At 43.9% G+C, this 21,510-nt stretch overlaps 1 protein-coding gene across 2 annotated transcripts; it reads left to right on the forward strand.

Moving 5' to 3' along the window:
- The first annotated feature begins 65 nt into the window (after window positions 1-65).
- On the forward strand, window positions 66-20,873 carry GORASP1 (golgi reassembly stacking protein 1). Of its 2 annotated transcripts, none has more exons than XM_050941547.1 (9): window positions 66-209; window positions 10,216-10,296; window positions 12,545-12,748; window positions 15,644-15,730; window positions 16,092-16,222; window positions 17,043-17,190; window positions 17,891-18,041; window positions 18,484-18,639; window positions 19,733-20,873. In XM_050941547.1, the coding sequence occupies exons 1-9, from the start codon at window positions 147-149 to the stop codon at window positions 19,993-19,995; spliced, it is 1,284 nt and encodes a 427-aa protein (XP_050797504.1). In that variant the 5' UTR covers window positions 66-146; the 3' UTR covers window positions 19,996-20,873. The 2 variants fall into 2 exon arrangements, with proteins under 2 accessions (XP_050797504.1, XP_050797505.1); XM_050941548.1 differs by having other exon boundaries at window positions 18,577-18,639.
- Window positions 20,874-21,510: the final 637 nt, after the last annotated feature.

Here is a 21,510-nt window from a genome sequence, read left to right on the forward strand (position 1 = left end):
CCAGAGTATAGCCCCACCCTCCACCCAGGCTTGAGCAGCCGCTCAGGTCGGTCGGATCGGCGGTCGCTTGATCGGGTCTGTGGTGCTGGCAGTGTAGAGGTGGCGGCCCCGGAGCCTTGCGCGCCTCTCGCTCCGGGAGTGCGGCGATGGGGCTGGGCTCTAGCTCCGAGATCCCCGACGGGGGCGCCGAGGGCTTTCATGTGCACGGGGTGAGGATCGGGGATCTGCCCCGGGGACCGGGATCTGGCGCCGGGGAAGGACTAGGGGGGACCCGGGGTCTGACCCCGGGGAGGTAGTGAGGGGAACCTGGGATCTGGCGCCTGGAAGTTGCTGGGGGGACCCGGGGAGGGGCTCGGGGGGACCCTGGATCTGGCCCTAGAGAGGGGCTCGGAGGGGCCCAGGATCTGGCGCCGGGGAGGGGCTGGGGGGACTGGGGTGGGGGTAAGACCCTGAGGATCATGGGTTCCGTGCTGGGGAACAGCCCCATCGAAGGGATGGAGATTCGTGCTGTGATACGTCCCTCCTGTTGTGCAGCCCCTGGGACAGGGGTGAAGGAGATGAGGCATCTGCCTGGCTTCGATGATAGGGATCTTTCAGTCTCAGCCCCAGGTTAAGGGTTCATGGGGAATAAGCCTGCCCCTGTGGCCCAATACAGGACTGGGCGGGGTGGGGGGGAATGGAAATACCTCAGGCAGGTTCCACCTCAAAATGCTACAGAGCATTGAACGTTGTCAGACTGCAGACATGTTAAATATTTGCCATGTCGGCTTGTGCTGGCGTCTCCCCCCTCATCTTCCAACTCTCCACCTGTTCCTTTCTTCCTCTGGAAGTGCCAGGACACTGAGGAGGAGGAAGAGGAAGACCAGCATGGCAATCATTTAACTCAATTTTAAGGCATCAGCTGGATGTTTGTACACCTTAAATTTATTGGAGTTAAAGGAGGGGTTTGGCCTGATCTTCCTATTTAACTCTCCAGGCAAAGTTAGGACATCTTAATTGCATCAGAAAGTTGCAGCGCTGGTGAGGGAGTTACAGCGCTGCAACTTAGGAGGTGTACACATCTGCAGGGCACCACCAGCGCTGCAACTCCCTGTTTGCAGCGCTGGCCGTACTCCCGTTTTGTCTCGGGTGTAGAGGATCCAGCGCTGGTGATCCAGCGCTGGTAATCAAGTATAGACACTTACCAGCGCTTTTCTTGACCTCCGTGGAATAAGCAGGTATCCCAGCATACCTGAGGAAGCCTCTGGTAATCAAGCTGGTCTCCTTTCCCGGTTTGCTCTCTCGTTCCCCGAACCCCGAGCAAGCAGGTCTTCCCTGCGGTTTGCAGGGTGGTTCGGGGAACGCGAGAGCAAACCGGGAAAGGAGACCAGCTTCGCCGCGGTTTGCTCTCGCGTTCCCCGAACCCCCGAGCAAGCAGGTCTCCTTCCCTGCGGTTTGCAGGGTGGTTCGGGGGAACGCGAGAGCAAACCGCGGCGAAGCTGGTCTCCTTTCCCGGTTTGCTCTCGCGTTCCCCGAACCCCCGAACAAGCAGGTCTCCTTCCCTGCGGTTTGCAGGGTGGTTCGGGGAACGCGAGAGCAAACCGCGGCGAAGCTGGTCTCCTTTCCCGGTTTGCTCTCGCGTTCCCCGAACCCCCCTTGAAGCCGCCCAACAGCGCTGCAGTGTGGCCACATCTAACACCACTTGCAGCGCTGGTTGCTGTAAGTGTGGCCACTCTGCAGCGCTGGCCCTATACAGCTGTACTAATACAGCTGTAACAACCAGCGCTGCAAAATTTTAGATGTAGACATGGCCATGTTAAATATTTGCCATGTCGGCTTGTGCTGGCGTCTCCCCCCTCATCTTCCAACTCTCCACCTGTTCCTTTCTTCCTCTGGAAGTGCCAGGACACTGAGGAGGAGGAAGAGGAAGACCAGCATGGCAATCATTTAACTCAATTTTAAGGCATCAGCTGGATGTTTGTACACCTTAAATTTATTGGAGTTAAAGGAGGGGTTTGGCCTGATCTTCCTATTTAACTCTCCAGGCAAAGTTAGGACATCTTAATTGTTTTATGAAGCATAATATATATGTATGCTATTGCTATATATACTGAGGGGCAGTAACGCCTCCCCATTATCCTTACAATCAACTTTAATTATAAAAGCCTATAATAGCCTATAGTTTCCCTATAACTGTGGATTGGAAAATAGGCTTGACTTGAGATTTGTTGGATTTACACTGAAAGCGAAGGAGAATGGTTACGTAAATTTTGATGAATTTTCTTCAAATGGTTCCTGAGTTACAGGTAATCTTAAAAGTTACCTTGATATGAGCTTTGACTTCTGTCTAGTCATTTAATATTCTCTTCATTCCTCTTGTCACGGTGTTCAGAATCAGTCATTAAGTGGCATTAATTCTTTTTAATACTACAAAGATGCACCATTCTAGACAGAAAGTAATCTCTGCTCAGACCATAAGATAATACATTTGAGATTGGTTTCTCCCAGCAGTCCTTAACAATTATTTTGTATGGCATGATGCCAGCATATGTGTTGTTTTGAATGTGTGTCTTGGAGCATAAATGTCAGGCAAAGATGTTGTTGATAGGCTAATTCGCATTACAAGGCACCTGTCTTTTAACTCTTCGTATATGGCAACCTCACAATATAACAGTTAACATATTATTGCTACATGCTTCTATACAGTTAATCAGCTGTTCGCGTGTCTCAGTGAAGAAGCTGTACTGTACCCACAGGAATAGGGTTCAGTTTTAGGCCAGTGCATCAACTATCTGTATATAATCTGCTTTGCCTTTGTCCTCTGCTGTGTTTATGGAGTCTGGAGGGGCTTTGGCTCTTGGAGCACATTTCTGGATGGAATAAAAACAAAGGTATATTTATTCAACTCTTCTTTATATCAGGCATAACATGATTCTTAGCCTCCTAATCTCAAACATGATTATCATTTATTAGTCATTAAGAAAGTGCTCTCCCCCGTAGAGGAGACAAAGGCAGTCCCTACCACAAGAAACAAATAGAGCAGAACTTTCAATGTTGTTTTACCATCAAGAGCAGGTAAATAGGAGGGCTCCTTATTGTGAATGGTCTGTGTCAGTGGTGACTGGTGTATAGAGGGTGTTATGGCACTGCCCCCAACAAAGTAGGCAAGTGAACACTTTATATTTTTTAATTTGTATATACAGATGTGTGTGTGTGTGTGTGTGTGTGTGTGTACATGTGAATCACTGCGTGTTTAGTGACATACACATGCTGTCTCTATAAAATGTGTATGAGACAGATAGCGCAAGACTAGATATGCTGCGATTCATATTTAAAAGCAGGATGTTCTTGTAGCACAGGCAGAATTCATCACCCCAAGCTGCAGGCTGTGGTGAATGTAGCACGTGCTAAAGTGTCCCTACGCAGGGCTGGGGATGTCTAGGCCAGTGGTTCCTATCCTGCACTGGACTCAGCTGCTAGTCCTGGCTGGGCTGGGGGTGGTGAAGGAATGCACTTCCTCTGCATGGAGGGGCTGGGTTTGGGTCAGACCACCCTCCAGAAACCTCCCCTGCCTCCGCACCGCCCCCTTACCCCATCACTCTTCAGCCACAGGAGGGAGGGGTCACTGCTGTATGGGAAGCTGCTCCCCTGTCTGCCCAACCTCTGTGCATCCGGGCCCCACATTCCTAAATACACTCCCCCATCCCCGCCAAGCCCCACCTCACACCTCCAGGCCCCCTGTTTCGAGCCCTACCACTCTGCACCAGGCCCCCCTGTACCTAAACCACCCCCTGATGAGCTCCAACCAGTTGCATTCAGACCCCCCACCCCACCAATCCCCACTTCCCCAGCACCCAGATCCCCTGCAGAACCCAATCCCCCCCAGGCCCAGACCCCCTCCTGCTGAGCTCCAGTCACCTTCACATTGACCCCCTCCACACACAGTCCCATTGCCTGTGCACCTGGAACCCCCCACTGAGCTGCTCACATCCAGATTGCCCCACACAGAACCCTCTCACCCCACACTAAGCCCCTCTATACTTGGATCCTGCTGGGCTGAGCCTGCTAGCTCACACCTGGTATTTCTGGCGCAGAGGGATAGGGCCCTGGGGAGTTTCTGAGGCAGGTCTGGCCCTTGTACTCAATCCTGACATAGCACAGCTTCACTGCCAAGTCCATGTCCCAGGAGTGCAGGGCGATCTCCCTACTCAGTGCAACCAATGGCCTGTGCTACCTGCCATGCTAGAGCCTCCACATTTAATTATTGACAACTAAAATTTGCAGAATTTTAAAATATTGTGTGGAGAATTTTTATTTTTTTGGTGCAGAATCCCCTCAGGAGTAAATGTACACAGTCCAGTCACCAGCACAGACTTCATGGCCCAGGTGGATTTAGTGGTACAACAAAGGGAGTGAGGCAGGCCCCTCCTTGGTCATAGCAGCATGGAGGCAGGGTGGAGGTCTCATCCAATCCTGGTCTTTCTGATGGGAAGGGACCCAGATGGGACTTCACCCTTGTCATAAACAGATAGCTAAGGGTTAATGTCTCTTTCACCTGAAGCACCTGACCAGAGGACCAATCAGAAAACCGGATTTTTTCAACTCTGGGTGGAGGGAAGTTTGTGTCTGAGTCTTTTGTCTGTCTGCCTGCTTTCTCTGAGCTTTGGAGAAGTAGTTTCTACTTTCTAGTCTTCTGTTTCTAAGTGTAAGGACAAAGAGATCAGATAGTAAGTTATATGGTTTCTTTTCTTTGGTATTTGCATGAATATAAGTGCTGGAGTGCTTTGATTTGTATTCTTTTTGAATAAGGCTGTTTATTCAATATTCTTTTAAGCAATCGACCCTGTATTTTATCACCTTAATACAGAGAGACCATTGGTATGTATTTTTCCTTTCTTTTTTTATAAAGCTTTCTTTTAAGACCTGTTGGAGTTTTTCTTTACTTCAGGGAAATTGAGTCTGTACTCACCAGGGAATTGGTGGGAGGAAGAAATCAGGGGGGAGATCTGTGTGTGTTGGATTTGCTAGCCTGATTTTGCATTCCCTCTGGGTGAAGAGGAAAGTACTTTTTGTTTCCAGGACTGGGAACAGAGAGGGGGAGTCACTCTGGGTAGTTTCACAGAGCTTGTGTCTGTGTATCTCTCCAGGAGCACCTGGAGGGGGGAAGGGAAAAAGGATTATTTCCCTTTGTTGTGAGACTCCAGGGATTTGGGTCTTGGGGGTCCCCAGGGAAGGTTTTTCAGGGGGACCAGAGTGCCCCAAAACACTCTAATTTTTTGGGTGGTAGCAGCAAGTACCAGGTCCAAGCTGGTAGCTAAGCTTGGAGGTTTTCATGCTAACCCCCATATTTTGGACGCTAAGGTCCAAATCTGGGACTAAGGTTATGACAACCCTCCCCGCCCCGCCTCTCCTCTTCCACTGGAGAGGCTCGGGCTGACTGAGAACTCCACCTAGTCCTTTGTGCTGGGCCTGGGCAGGGGGCACTCAGCAGAGGGTCAGTGCAGAGGGACCCCGGACTAGAAAGGGGAATGTGGGGGTTGAAGCTGCTGGAAGTCTGGTGTGGAGCTGAAGACAGGTAGTGGGGCCCCCCACAGGGAGGAGCAGATCGGAACAGGATGGGCTCTGTGGGGTGGCCCCTGCTCTTCTGGGCCTCCCCCAGTTCCTCCACTGCCTAGAGCTTCCTCCCAGCTCCTTCTGTTATCACCCCAGCTCCTCCCTGCTGATCTGATAAATCACCCCACTGGCCCCAAAGTTCACCAGCAGCCACTGGTCTGTGTGCTGATGTGACTGCTACTAGCTGGACATACAGAACTTTAGCAAAAAGACAGGCATGTATTTTACACTGGCACCTTTTTGACCCATAAATATTGTAGAGTTTTGTCATTGACAGGCTGAACAGTGCATCTTGAAATGTGTAAATTTCCATTTACTCACTTCTGTGCACATCTTAGCGTTTACTGTACTGTAAAATAGCTAGCATGTGACACCAGCTGAATGGGCCTTAATTGAGACTCCTTATACTGCGTTTAGAGCTTAAATCCCTCATGGTAAACAGCCTTGCTCAATTCAGCAGTACACAAACACTGACATTATTTTGAAGGCTGCTAGTTCCTCTACTGTCATGGTGGCTAAAAGTGACATACCTTGGCTAATTATTGCATATTCATGAGGCCAGGAACTACATGTAAAATGTTTTGCTGGCATAATTGTGTTGCTGCTTCTTCTGGTATATGGCTACTGACAGCACGAGCAATGAATTAGATGTCAGGTAAATGATGTAGCCACTCTACCATGGCAGCATCAGCCAGAAAATCAAGCGTATCCATCCACCATCAAGATGTTAAAGAGGACGATCCATTACCAGATGGAATGCTGTTTGCTCTTGAGCGTCTCGGAGGCAGTATTGGGAGCCCCAGAGGCCCCAACCATAAAAATGAAAGTTAAACTGCCTGTGACCACAACATATCCTGTTGTAACGGAAGGATCTTTTGGTTCATATGGGTGTTCTCAGAGGAATGAGAGAGCTGATCCACAGAGACTAGGGGACACAGCCCTGAGTTGTCTATCTGCCAACAAATGTGCCATCAATTCAAAATATGTGTTTCTGATGACTTGCTTTTTTAGTGACATTTATGCCAGTAAAAGCCCTGTTGTAGACTCACTTATCCCAGTTACGTAAGGTGCTTTTATATCAGTACAACCGGAATAAGCTTTACCTGTATAAGCACTTCTGTAGTGGTATCACTGCATCTACTATGCTAATTAAAGCTGCAAAACTTTTAAGTGTAGACTAGAGCAGTAGTTCTCAAACTTTTTTTTTCGTTGACCACTTGAAAATTGCTGAAGGTCTTGGTGGAGCACTTAATGAGCTTTCCAGATGTTGTTTGTACGGTTAGCTAACTATTGTAAAGTGCTTTGGATAAAAGCGCTATATAAAAAAAATCCTTAATAATAATAAACTTTTTTGTTCTACAGATAAAAGCACACAACTCATATTTTAATATCAGTTGTCTTACCTTTCTAATGCGATGGATGTGCCCTCTCTCCCCTGTCACGCCCGCCCGTGAACTGGGGCTGGGAAGAAGGCGGGTCTCTTCCCCCACCACAGCAGCCATAGAGCTGAGGCTGGGAAGGTGGACTGTGTCTCCTCAGCAGCCTCAGCCCTGGAGCTGGGGAAAGTCGCCTCTTTCTCTGGCTGCTGCAGCCCTGCACATCCCAAATTCCCCCTTCCTCTCACCCCACTGCTCCCTCTCACCTACCCCCTATTCCCCCCAAGGCCACCACCTCACTTTACATGTGCGTCTTCTCCAGAGTCCAGGCACCTAGGCTCCACTAATTAGGTTGGTGGTCCTTCATTCTCTTGTGTGTGGCTACCCAGGTGTGCACCTTAGAGGGAACTATCCATGGACCACCTGAATGGAGCTCGCGTAGGATGACCAGACAGCAAGTGTGAAAAATCGGGATGGGGGTAGGGGGTAATAGGCGCCTATATAAGAAAAAGACCCAAAAATTGAGACTGTCCCTATAAAATCGGGACATCTGGTCACCCTAAGCTTACGGACCACAATTTGAGAATGTGGACTAGAGCTAAGTTTTACTGTAAGCAGCCTGGTACTGTTTGTTTTAGAGAGGAAATTGAGCTACCATGGTTTCACAGGCCTTAGGTGTAATATAAAGTAAGAAGGGTGGCAGTTATTTTTGTTCCAGAGGAATTGTGACCTCAGAATCAGTGGGGCATGTGACTCATCTGTCTGTTTACTTTTCTGTTCACATATAAGCAATGTTGCCATGGCAATCTTGATATGACACTGCATTTTTACCTTAAACTAATCATACATCTAAGTGGAAACATTTTTTTCATTCCGATGTACCTATATATTCTAGGTTTTGATGCTGCGTTTAATGTCAATTTGTGCTGTTTTGTAGCCTTGTCTGAACTGCATTTTGATAAATAATCTATAGGGGTTTTGTTTTATAGTATAAATCTGTTTTGTTCTCTTGCATGTACAGATGTTGAAAATCAACACGCTGTAACTTCTTTCATGCTTTCTTTACTATAGCTTACAGCGATTCATTAACTTCTTTGGGTCAGAACTTATGAGCGCTTCTGTGTCCATGATCATCTCTTTATCCATGTTTGTAATCTAAAGCTGAATGAACACGACTATGACTTTTTTTTACTTTTTGATACACACAAGCTATTAATTGCAAAAAAACTACTGAACAGCAACCTATTCTGTGAAGTGTTCAGTGACCATGTACCACTCGTTCCCCTTTGCGGTGCTTCTGTATACTGTACTGTTAGCCCTTAAGGACCCGCTCTTGGTATAGTAACTCCTCACTTAACGTTGTAGTGATGTTCCTGAAAAATGCTACTTTAAGCAAAACAATGTTAAGCGAATCCAATTTCCCCATAAGAATTAATGTAAATGAGGGAATTAGGTTCCAGGGAATTTTTTTCACCAGACGAAAGACTATTACACTTACACACACACACACACACACACACACACACACACACACACACACACACACACACCACACACACACAAAGTTTTAAACAAACAATTTAATGCTGTACACAGCAATGATGATTGTGAAGCTTGGTTGAGGTGGTGAAGTCAGAGGATGGAAGAGGGAGGGATATTCCCCAGGGAATGCTTTACTGCTAAATGATGAACTAGCAATTGGCTGAGCACTTAAGGGTTAACTCTCACACTCTACAAGGCAGCAGGAATGAGGGAGAGGAGACAGCATTGCAGACAGAAACACACAGTGTGTGTGTGTGAGAGAGAGATGCGCATTTCTTCTTTTAAGTACACTGCTTTGTTAATTAGATCAGCTTGCTGAGAGGGCAGCTGCTGCCAGCAAGCTCCCTCTTGAGCTCTGTCGTGTGTCCGTCTCCCCCCCCCCCCGCTCTATGGAAGATGTGGCAAGTGGAGTGCAGGAGCAGGGGGGAGGGGGACACCCTGACATTAGCCCCCTTCTTCCTCTCCTTCCCGCCCTCCCCCAGCAAGCTGGAGTCTTGGGGAGCAGCTCCAAGGCAGAGGGCAGGAGCAGCACATGGCAGTGGGGGGAGGGACAGCTGCAATTGCTAGCCTTCTGGGCAGCTGCTGCACAGGGAACGTAGGGGAGCAGGGAGCTGATGGGGGGCTGCCGGTCCACCCTGGTTCCAAGCCCCCACCAGCTAGCTGCAACAGGCTGCTCTTCCTGCAAGCAGTGGACAAAGCAGGCGGCTGCCAAACCACTTTAGAAGGGAGCATTGCACAACTTTAAACAAGCATGTTCCCTAATTGATCAGCAATGTAACAACGAAACAACGTTAACCGGGACGACTTTAAGTGAGGAGTTACTATATCTTTAGTGGCTGGAGGAGCAGCCCTTAGGTGCTGATCCTGCAACCTGCTCCATGCTGATAAACCCCTGCTGAGAGCTCCCTTGCCTTCAGTGAGTCACTGCATGGATACAGGGATCCAGTTGCAGAATCAGGGCCTTAGTTTATAAGTTTCTTAGGGCAGGGTTTCTGTCCTTTGTATGGCATGTTGCCCAATTGTAAAGCACCACACACTGCTAACAGTATTAAACATATTGATGTAGGTTCTGCAGTTCTTAGCATGTAGTTGTCCTAAGCACTGAGTGAGTGGAGATATCAATACTATAAAAAAGGTTATTTCATTCATAGATGTTAAAACCGAAAGGAATGTAGATCATCTTGTCTGACCTGCTCAACGCAGGCCAAAGAACTGGATTCATTTAGTAGTGTATACAGCACTATATTCAGCACTTCGTTAACCATTTCGCTGCAAACAGCAGATAGTGCCAGGTACATTCCGGAAACATTATCCAGTGCTGGAAAGTACCTGGTGTATTTTCTCATTCTCTTGGTTTAAAGAGTGCACCGTAGAAGAATGCTGTCCAGCATATACCTGCACTTTGTCAACTACAATGCCATTAAAGTTGTAGAAAATACAGTGTCTCAGTTTCACCTGCTGAGGTTTAATTGACACCTGCTGTCTAGCAGGACTAGTCCACAGGTGGCACATATGGATTTCATGGCTCAGACAAATGAGGAAAGGGAATTCAAATTTCTGAGAACCCTTTCAATGTCTCTTAATTGGGACATTTGGTTCAATCCTGAATGTACTTTATTCTTGAATCCAGTATTTACAACACTGTCACTTGGTGATATTTATTATAGATTTTTCTTACTGTAATTTAAAATGTGTAATTTTGCAGGTTCAAGAAAACTCTCCAGCTCAGCAGGCCGGGTTGGAACCTTTCTTTGACTTTATCATCACAATAGGACACACCAGGCTAGTAAGTGGCTAAAGACAAGTCATTTTCAATGAAGTAATTAATTGTTTTATTTTAATTTTGTGCTCTTGAAAGGTGTTGGCCTACTTGACTCTGGGAGATTGATGCTGTCTTTAGTCAGAATGGCAGCCATGCAAGCTTCCCTACACTTTCTTGCCGGTGTGTCGAAAACCTGACCCAGAGGGATCAGCTATGGGTGAAGTTATTGTTTGGTCTGAGGGCTCCTTCCACCCTTGGCCTTCATGCTGAGAGTGTCAACTGATGCAAATGTATCTGCTTTTCACAATGTGGACACATGTCCACGGGAAGCTAGATTGAGACCATCAATCCCATTTCTTCTGAATTCATTAGTCTCTTCTTGACTAGCAAATCTGATCTAACGCTGTAGCACTGGTGTGAACATCTCACACAGCCTGAAATGCAGGGTAAAAATATTGTAAGAAATCTATAATCATGTTGGACTTCCCACAAGGTTACATATTTTATGGCTGCTGGAAACTTGATATCAGCAATAGGGATAAAACCTAGATACTCCTGTTTTGAAAGAACAGATCTCTGTTGCTTTTTCTGACAGAGTTGTTTCCAGGTGCAGTGTAGTGACAGTTGTAAAATCTTTCTTGCACTGGGAAGTAAATGAATGTGCTGATTGTGGAGGAGTTATCACTGTTCCTCCGCTGAGCAATCCTCACTGGAGCAGAAGAGAAACCAGTGAAAATGTTTGTGTATTTTCACTAGATTTGCGAACAGGAGAGGAACTGGGTGTTTTTGCCTGAATTATTTTGTCATGCTGTTTTTTATAGAAACCTCTGTTTTTTCTAGTGACTCAGAAGAACTACATGAGGCAAACCCAGGCCTTAGTCAAGGCCTGATCGAACTCGTGCTGAAATCAGAGGAGCCTTTCCTTTGACTTTAATGGGACTTAAATCAGGCTGTCACATATTTCTAAAACAATGAAGAAAAATAACTTCTCAGGAGAGCCTCCTACTCTTGTTTCCCTTCCCTGTTTTATAGGACTCGGACTCCATGGTGTGCTTATTTGGTACCTATTGAGTCCTTCCACCCAGGGGTCTTTGTGAGATGGAGTTGTAGTTCATTGTAGTATAGGCCCCATAAGTTACTCCTAGTATCTGCCTCTGCAGTAAACTGTTTAACAAAGTCCCTGCGTTGTAAACCTGAGCCTACATAAAAGTTAAAATAACATTTAAAAATCTTCCCCATGCGACATTCTAGCTGTCCCCTTGGATCCTGTGTCACCCATTTTCTATGCCTCTTGACTCCCTGAAGGACTGGTAGAGTATCCTCTGGCATTTCCTCTAGCTGTTTTCTGGCACCAGACGAAAGTCCCATTTTTTAGGTTGTTAGAACTCAACACTTGTTTAAACAAATGTAAACACTTTGTTAAATATGAACATGAAAATGAATCATTAACAAGTGGAAAGCTGCCATGTGGTCAGTCTCATGCAGGGAATGCAGTTCCTGTTTGAATGCCTGAAGAAAGAGGAGACTTTCAAAGCTGTTGTGGGGAGAATTCTATTTTTAAAATCAGTTTTACCATTAAAATCAACAAATAAGTTTAAATAAATCTCTCGCAGTTTTGAAGATCCTTTGCTTTCTTGTATTCAGACAGAAGCTGCGTTTTTTTAGGTCTGTCTTACCTACATCAGACTGGATCTTCTACTGGAAACAGTCAGTACAATGGCTCCTTCCAGTGACGGGCCAAACACTGCATTAACCTTGTGGAAATAGTGAAATTCTGGTGGATATTTCTAAAAACTGTTCTTAAAAATATCATCTGTTCTTCTATAGAAAACGTTTAGCTAAGTTATAACTAGTCACTACTAATTTATTTTAAGAATTCTACTTCAAGACTTCCAAAATTGTTGCATTAGTGAGGTAAGGAAAAAGATCACGGTCACTATATAAAGTATTGCTATTTATTGTAATGTAGACACAGTTTAGAACTGGTATAATTAACGAAAATTGTTATAACAGCATTACAAAAGAAGGGGGTGGTGGGAGTGACACTGAGGGATGCGAGTAGTGAATAACCTTACCCAAGATTAGAATCAGTTACACTAGTTCATGCATCCAAAGGAAGTAGTGCAGGTGGGGTTGTTATGGAGGGTAGAAGTTACGTCCTCACCTTAGTTTGTTCTAGATATTGAAATCCTGCCTCTTCATTGATGTTTTTGCATTCCAGATCCAACTAGACACTGTCAGAAACAAATCTTTCCTTTTCTGTGTTTCACAGAATAAAGAAAACACCATGTTGAAAGATCTGTTGAAGGCAAATGCTGAGAAGGCAGTGAAGCTGGAGGTGTACAACATCAAATCAATGAAAGTGCGCGAGGTGGAGGTGATTCCTAGCAACATGTGGGGCGGGCAAGGGCTACTCGGAGCCAGTGTGAGGTTCTGCACTTTCCAAGGAGCCAATGAACACGTGTGGCATGTTCTGGTAAGCAAGAGAAACATCTGTGTACTCAGGCTGTGTGCTTTAGCTTAGTAAAAATGGTTACTGGCCTGTTCTGTCACTTGTTCTTCGAGATGTGTTGTGCATGTCCATTCCACTTCAAGTGTGCGCACACCCAGTGCACCAGTGTAGGCCTGCACTGGGCACACACATGCTTGATGTGGAATGGATATATGCACTCATTTGAAGAACAACTTACTTTATGAAAACAATTCAGCATGTGGACTTGTTGCCTTAATGCAGCAGTTCCCAAATGTTATTAGTGTTTAAAGTACCTCATGCATATTTCTTCTTTTTGTGCATATTTATTTTAGGCTTTAATAGGCTTAACTTAGATATTTATGGACTCAGAGTAAAATAAGTTTTGAATTTGGCTGGTGGAGTTCTGCCTGGGGGAGTTAGAAGAGAAGGGAGTCTGGTTGGGAAAATCTAGGTGGGAAGGTTAGAGGACATGATGTTTAAAGCAGGGTGGGAATTTTTCAACTATACTGGTTTTCATCAGAAGATGCTGCTTTGTTGAAACTGGAACATGCCAGCTTTAAGAGACATGGATTCAAGTCCTTGCTGTGCCTGCTTCAGCGCGCGCACACACACACACGCGCACACACACCCCTTGTCCTCATGTGGACAAATGTATGTCTCCATTTTGTCCGGATGCGGAAGTTTCATGAGACAGACGTTTCATGAGACAGAAAAAACATTGCCTGCATGGGTGGCTGTGGGCGGAGGTTGTGTAACTTGGGCACCAGGCAGCTTCAGTTCATAGAATCATAGATTAGGATTGGAAGAGATCTCAGGAGGTCATCTAGTCCAACCTCCTGCTCAAAGCAGGACCAACTCACCCTTGTTGCCATTGTCCTTCTCATTTCTTCTGAGCCAGGGGGCTCTGCCATTCCCACTGCGTCCCCTGGCCTCTGGAGAGTCTTTCCCACAGGACTCTTCCTGCCTCAGCCCCCTGGACTCACAACTCTCTTTTCTCTTGATTAAGGGATTCCACAGCCTTTTCATGGGTCTGTGCTGTGATTCAAGCAAGTTTCGCCAGCCCAGACCGCCAGAATCCAAGTTCTTGCTCCATTCTCTTTCACACAATGCACAGTTAACCTGTGGAATTCGTTGCCATGAGATGTTGTGATGGACAAAAGTATAACTGGCTTAAAAAAATACTAGGTAATTTTATGGAGGACAGGTCCATTAATAGCTATTAGGATGGTCAGGGATGCAATCCCATGCTTCCAGGTGACCCTAAATCTGTCTGCTAGAAGACAGGAGGGGAAGACGGGGTGGATCACTCTAACTGCCCTGTTCTGTACACTCTCCCTGATACTCTGGTACCAGCTACTGTCAGCAGGCAGGATACTGGGCTAGATGGACCATTGGTCTGACCCAGTAGAGCAATTCTTATGTTCTGATTCCATGGAGCCTCCCTTGATCCTTGGATTCACACACTTCTTCTTCTCCTTGGTTCCAGGGCTCCTCAGCCCTCCTTCCTGGGGCTGGGCTGTAATTCAGGCAGGTTCCCCAGCCCACTAGTCTCTGTTCTAGTTTACACCCCAGGGAACCTCTCTCCTGACTTGATACTCCCCTGTAATTCCCTCTCCAGTCTGTCTTTTTTCCTGGGTTTTATCCTTTTGAAGGAGGTAGCTACCTGATTAACACCAGGTAACGTACTGCTCCATTGAATTCCTGTTTCCTTAAAGGCTATAGAACAGAGATTGGTCAGTTCTAGGTCCCACAACCCCTTAAAGGAGACACACTGTAAGAAGGCAGTCTATCAGTTCCTAAAAGTTCATATACCACAGTTTAAAGAACCTTTGCCTTAACGCTTTCTGACATAGTTTCACTTCTCATGGATTTATCATCGATAGAGTAGATTTCCTGAAGGCAAATACCTGGCATTGCTTTAAAGCAGTGATATCATTTCTCATTTACTTTCAGATAAAATGTGCCACTTTGATTTCTAGGGGCCTAGTGGATGCTTGTTCTGATAAATGCTAGGAGCATCTTCACGAGCGTTCTCTGGATGGGAATGTGAGTGTCGTTGTCAACCTGAAAGATGCGGTAAAATATGCTCGCGACCACAGGACTCTCGTTAGGAGAGGGAAGCCTCAAGACTCTGGAGATGCCACTTAGTCGCTAAGTGCTCCCGATATATGGAACGTTTAATTTTCCGTTCATTTTTGCATGCGAAAGCACTAATACCATTGATGTCAGCTAAGAGAAGAAGAGGAACTGTCCTAAAGATTTGCCTAAGCAAATATAATTTTTTCAGCAATTTTTCAGTGAGAGGGACTTCTTTTGAACTAGGGAACACAAATGTAGGGAATTATTAATGTTTTAGCCCAAGATCCTCTTTCTGGATGCTGAACATTTTTTTTTCTTGTTTGTCACTTTATTAGTAGGGAAAGAATTCCTGGCAAAGTAAATGCATTGCAATTGGATTGGTCTCTGTAGCTTGACTGACCCTTATCAAAATAATATGGAGATAGAAGAGCACAGAAAAGCTTTATTTTTAAAGTAAATGTCAATATTTGGTTTAGGAGTGGGCCAAAAGAGTCTGGGAAGGGTCTCCAGCAAAAGCTAGTTTCATCTCATAATCTTTGACTTCTCTTGCTGAGATGTCTGAGGGTTAGCGAGAGATTGCACTTGGATTAAAACAAGGATTGGGTGGTGAACTGATGAAATTTAAGTTTGGTCTTTATGAATCTTGAGTACTCAAGAGTACAAATAATTGTACTTAATGCAGCACTCTCAGGTATTTTTCTAATCTAAACACAAATCATTTTACCTTGCGTTTTTCCTGAGTTAAATTTTTTACTCTAATTGTTGGACAGTTTGTTTATCCAGCTGTGAATGCCGGTGACCTGTATCATTCTTTTACAGGACGTAGAACCCGCTTCCCCTGCAGCTCTAGCTGGTCTGCAGCCCCACACAGACTACATTGTTGGATCAGATCAAATACTTCAGGAGGTAGAGCATAGTTCCCCTTTTTTTGGATCTAACTATTGCAGTTCTTTGTGCGAATGCTGTGAAGTGTGAATTGCAGCTGCTTTAATTGGTTATACATCCCTCAAATTTACATAGCTCTGGGAGGAGGCAGTGATAGCCACCTCCTTTATGACCAACTTAGTCATTACCTCTTTATACCAGACAGTGAAATTAGCTGCCTTTCAAGATCAAATGTCACCAGTAATTTAGTCGTTGTCTTTAATCCTTTGGAGTAGTGAGTGGGATCTCTCTCTTCATTGATAACTGCTTATATCTGCAAAGTGAGGAGCTGGGGATAAAATAGCATGTTAGCTCTTAAAACAGGTTATCTTTTTTTGATCAGTCAGAGGATTTCTTCTCACTGATTGAATCCCATGAGGGGAAGCCATTGAAGCTGATGGTGTATAACACGGAAACTGATTCCTGCCGAGAGCTATTCGTAACTCCCAATGGAGCCTGGGGTGGAGAAGGAAGGTACTGATTTGTGATTAGTCTCTGCCTGATTATAGGGTATATTTTGTAAATAAATTCCTCTGTAAAATATCACCAGTTGTTATAGCTTTCCACTTTTCAGTTGAGTCTTATCTTTCTCAGCATTCTCACATACAATTTCTTTGCTCTGAGGTTTTAAATAATGGAGAATAGCTGTGGAGTGTGAATTTGGCATAACGTAGGTCTAATCCTGCGCCCGTTGAAGCCAATGATACAATTCCCATTGACTTCAATAGTAGCAGGAGTGGACCCTTTATGCCCTGCAATAGTGTCTCATTTGGAATTAATTTGGGGTTTTTCCTGCTCTCAGCTCCTGCATTTTGTAGGGATGGTGGAAATGAAGCTCTTGAGGTTTTTGAGTCACACAAGACTAAAGCTGAACTGCAAAGTACTTCGTGGCCTCAGTATTGCTACAGTTAGGTACAGTTATACCCAAATAAGTATCGCCCCAATTGTGTGAAAATCCACATCCTGAGGGATGTAGTTATACTGACCTTAACCCCCTGCTGACATAGCTACCACCTCTCGCAGAGGTGGAGTTATAAAGCTGATAAGAGAGCTCTCTCCTGTCTGCTTAGTGCTACAGCGGTGCAGCTGCGTCAATGTAAATTTATAGCGTGGATCTGGCCTTAATCATGACCACAATTCCTGCAATGCTGTATTTTTTTCTCATAGGTTAAGAAAACTAAATCTCTACCAGACTTCTGCTTAGAGATTCCTAACTTAAAACACTTACAAAGTCAGCTATAGAAAAGCACACTGTAGTCTCTCAGGTTTCTTTTACTTTGTTTTTCTCGTGCAGTTTAGGATGTGGTATTGGATATGGCTATTTGCACAGAATTCCAACACAACCTGTTATGCCAAAGAAGCAGCAAGAAGAAATCAAACCACCGTCACCTTTGCCATTGCAAGACAGATCCCCTGTGCCATCTACAAATGGCTACGTAGAGGTACATAAGAAATTTGTTCATATCTGCAGGGTACCTTCTGAGGTTATTTTGTGATTTTTATGAATGTCTAACAGGTGAAGTTCCATGAGCTAAGGGCTTGAGTAAAAGTGGGCTTGCTGAAGACCAGGCCAAATGAGAGGTGGTACTGCTAGAATGGGGGATATGACAACAGAGGAGGTTCCATCGAGCTGGGCCTTTTATCACTCAAGATTGCAAGCTGAGATCCTCTTGGATTCAGCGTACTATGAATACTTCATGTTTCATCTGCAGTTGGTGAAGGGATTGCGAGCTTTCTTTATGTGTGTAAACATAACCAGTTATCCGTCTAACAGAGGCTAATGTGCTTCACATGGGTCTACCTCTGAAGACCATCCTGTCAGAAGTTTCAGCCCACTTAGCAATGCATCTTGTGTGCTACATATTATACCTGTTCTCCAGAGAATACGCTGGCTTCCAGTTGATTTCTAAACCCAATCCAAGGTGCTGATCGTGATTATTTAATGCCCTTTATGGTTTTGGGGCATGTTGGAACCCATCTCTCTCCTCTTTTATCAGTCAGCAGTTAGAGCTTCTGGGATACTCAAGCTGGCACCCTCTGAATTTGTGTTTTTGGGAACAGTAGGCCAGAGCCTTCACAGTGACAGGCCTTTGTCAGATTGACCAGAGATGGTACAAATGGGAATCTTCTCTGTTACTTTAGGCTCCATTGTTGGCACCTAATTCCCAAAGGGACAGCTCTGAAGAAGTTATGAACTTGGATGAATCCACAGGTCAAGAAATGAATATGTATTCAATGGAAAACGCACTTCACCCTCCTCCTCCTCCTCCTGTCCAAAGAGTTATGGATCCAGGTAAGCACTTCAGTTATTCGTCTTCAGAACATAGTTAAATTCGTGATTGCAGTTTAATTCTCACCTCCTCTAGCCTTCAGTCCACCATTTTTTATTTAAATATAGAATAAGTGTGGCCTTTGTTCTTACTAGAAATCTGGCAGAACTTTTAACATGCAGGTGTTGATTATGGGCCTGATCCAAAATCTACTGAAATCAATGGGAGTTTCTACATTGACTTCAGTGGACTTTGGAGCAAGCCCTATCAGAATGGTACCTTCTGTGAATTCTTTCTTGATGCTTTAATAGCTCTATTGCTTGCAATTAACTCGAGGGGGAGGAGGGGGAACGGTTTGTACAGGCGGGGGAAAATCCACTGATTCCAGGAATCTGGGTGTCATTTTTGTTGATGATCTAGAGTTTCATACTGTGTTTGAAGGAACATTGTTGATTCCTTCTTCAGGTTTTCTAGATGAGTCTGGTGTTTCATTTCCTGAAATTGTTGACTTAACGAAAAGGTTTAACTTACCTTCCTCTGCCCCCTTCAACATGTCAGCTGCAGAATCTTTGGCAGGGACTGAAAGTTTAATACCTAACGATGGAACAACTACTTATTTTGGTGAGTTTGTTTAAAATTGTCAGCCTGTTGACTTGATATTGGTGACCACTCAGGAGACTATGCGGTTCATGACTGAACCTACAGAGTCAAGCTTTTGGGGATGTGTTATATCTTATTCTTAGGAAAACCTCCTTCTAGCTGAAAAATCATACAGAAAGCACAGCTAAAATGAGAGGGAGATAGAATTAGGATATAAAAGGCAAGGAAAATGGTAGCCAAGCATGAATGGGTTAGCTAAAGCCAGTGGATTCCAAATTTGATAAGACAATGTCATAAGATTGATTTTATTTATTTATTTATTTATTTCTCAGGAATATTGTTTGCTCTTTGAGACATTTATTTTCAGAGTGTGGTAAATGTGAGGATCCCCATTCAAGCACTTAGATCCTCCTGATGCGAGAATTAACATACAGATCTTGTAAATCTTTGCTGCAAGAAGATTTTCATACAAAGCAGCCCAATTTTCACAGAGCTGGAAAACTATTGTTTTAGCAAGGCTGCTGTCTATTTATAATGAATGAAAATGTAACTCAAAATATTCAAGAGTATTTCACTTTTTATTTTAAAGGAAATTTCTTTGTAGGAAGACACTGTTCCCTTTTTTAAGGGAGGGAGGGAACATTCCAAAAATAAAGACAAGATTTTAGCTTATAAAAACAAAATCGGGCCCTTTGTAGTGAGGCTAAAATGTCAAAAAAGTAAACTAAAATATTTAATTTAGCATGTCTTCTAATCTTAAAATATTGAGATGGATCTTCTGAGGGTCTGAATTTTAGAAGTACTGAGCATTCACAGCTCACTCGTCTTTAATGGGAGTTATGGGTACTCAGCATCTGAACACAAAAGGGTCTTAATTTCTGAAGGATGATGATAAAGCTTGAGAAGAATCATTAAGCATGCCTTGTGTATTACCTTAGTGCCAAGGAGATCTAGTCCTAGATTAGGAACTCACTGTTTTGCCATGTATTAGAGTAGTCTGTCAGCTGCATTGCATCCAAGCTTATGCTATAGAAATACAGCCACAAAATTAGTCTCTGGTAGGTGTCCGACAAGTTTTGATTTGTTTGTTTAACTTACTCTTTTGTTTTTGCAGAGCACGCCACGGCTTCGGTCCCTGCCGATCTGACCATGTATGCTGAGGGCTCAGTTACACAGTCACCGTTGGACCATTTAATGCCTTCGCTGTCCCCTTTACCATCCTTTGCTCTTCCTAATGATATTTCTTCAAAGGCAACAGTAAGAACAGATTCTGATGCTCCAGAAATTGAACTACTTGAGGCCTTACCATCCACTATCCCACTGAAACCTGACAGCGATGAAAAGACACATGAACTGGAAGAAGCTGTACAAGACTAGCACTAAAAAGGACACTTCCTTAAATCGTCAGTCTGCCATATGCTGTCATGCTACATCTCGAATGTTGACTTTTTGATCTCTAGTGATAATTACAACTATTCTATTTTGTTAGCATAGGCAATGCTGTAAGAGTATACAGGTCCCGTACGCAGCACTTGTTATCTCTTCTCCGCATTGTTTGCTAGATGGAACTTTATTTAAATGTTATGCAAACTCAGATTAGTCAATTAATCATGCATCTATTTGTCCTTTCAAAAATACCAGTTTTTAAAAATTGATTAATCTGTTGGAGATTAGAAAAACTCATAATTTTTTCCTCTGTTAACAAGCATTATTACAATTGTTTTTAATTTGTTGATCCAAAGGCGTAATTGCCTTTATGTAAAGAATAAGATACATTTTAATGACTATATTCCCCTGGTATCTTTTACAACATTAAGAAAAATGCTAGTCATAATTTTGGCTTTCCGGAAAACAATTTTTATGTCTTGACTCAATTATCCTGAACACATACATCACATTTTTAGATCATATTGTTCCAAAAGAAACTTTGTTTTATACAAACTTCTTAATTAACATGAAAGTAATGCAAACTTTATTTAACATGTTTTGGAACTAAGTGTTCCACTGCCTTTCGTTTAGGGAGTCAATGGGAGTGAATTTACTGGTTGCCATAAAGTTATTTTTGCAGGAAATAGCGTACATTAGAAAGTGCATCATATACTGGGTGATACAGAACTGCAAGTGGCTTTGATTGGCATTCAGTAGATTGGGCATTGGTCTGGACGGTGGTCTTTTACAAAGAACTTTTTTTAAATGAAGAAGTTGTAAGGGAAATGTTTTTGTGGCGTTAAAAATTAACTAAGTTGATTTCTGTTTTAAGATGAAGCACATGGTTTGATTCTGGGATCACTAAAATTTTAAATGGACATGAATATTCTGTTAGAGGTAATGGGTTGACAGTGAATAGCCTTGGTACTGGTTTTCATTAATCTATTGTGTGTATTCCCATTTCTTAGCTATTTTTGATATAAATCTATAGGTGTAAAACACTGGAATAGAACGTGTTGTGTAATAATCTGTACTGCTTTTATATATTTTGTTTTGTTTTCAAACACTTCCTATACTTTTAAACACTTACTTTACTTTATGAATATTTGCTATTACTGTTCAGCCAATTGTCAAGCTACCAGCATGGGACCCTTCTCATTACTTAGGTGGCAACTTCTTTGACATTTTTAAGTACAATGGAGTGGTTCAAATCCTCTTCTCATACAGGTGTTGATCGGAAACAACTTCACTGTGGACATTTATGCTGATGTAAATCCAATGTAAATGAAGAGAATGAAGTCCAGTGAGGTCTAAAATTCATCTTACTTGGAAAACAGTTCATAACAATGGAAAATATTAACTGGCCTTTTTCCACCATCCTACATAAGATATTGTGTATTTCATAGACTTCAGTATATTTAGGATAATGTCTTTGAGCCAGGCTGTCTTGGTCTGTTGTCCTCA

This window comes from Gopherus flavomarginatus, chromosome 2, assembly GCF_025201925.1.
Source record: "Gopherus flavomarginatus isolate rGopFla2 chromosome 2, rGopFla2.mat.asm, whole genome shotgun sequence".
NCBI classification, from domain to species: domain Eukaryota; kingdom Metazoa; phylum Chordata; order Testudines; family Testudinidae; genus Gopherus; species Gopherus flavomarginatus.

Coding starts and splice junctions, on each gene's coding strand:
- GORASP1 (XM_050941547.1), top strand. CDS start 147: ATGGGGCTGGGCTCTAGCTCCGAGATCCCCGACGGGGGCGCCGAGGGC. Junction 210..10,215: donor AGGGCTTTCATGTGCACGGG/GTGAGGATCGGG, acceptor GTAATTTTGCAG/GTTCAAGAAAACTCTCCAGC. Junction 12,749..15,643: donor AACACGTGTGGCATGTTCTG/GTAAGCAAGAGA, acceptor ATTCTTTTACAG/GACGTAGAACCCGCTTCCCC.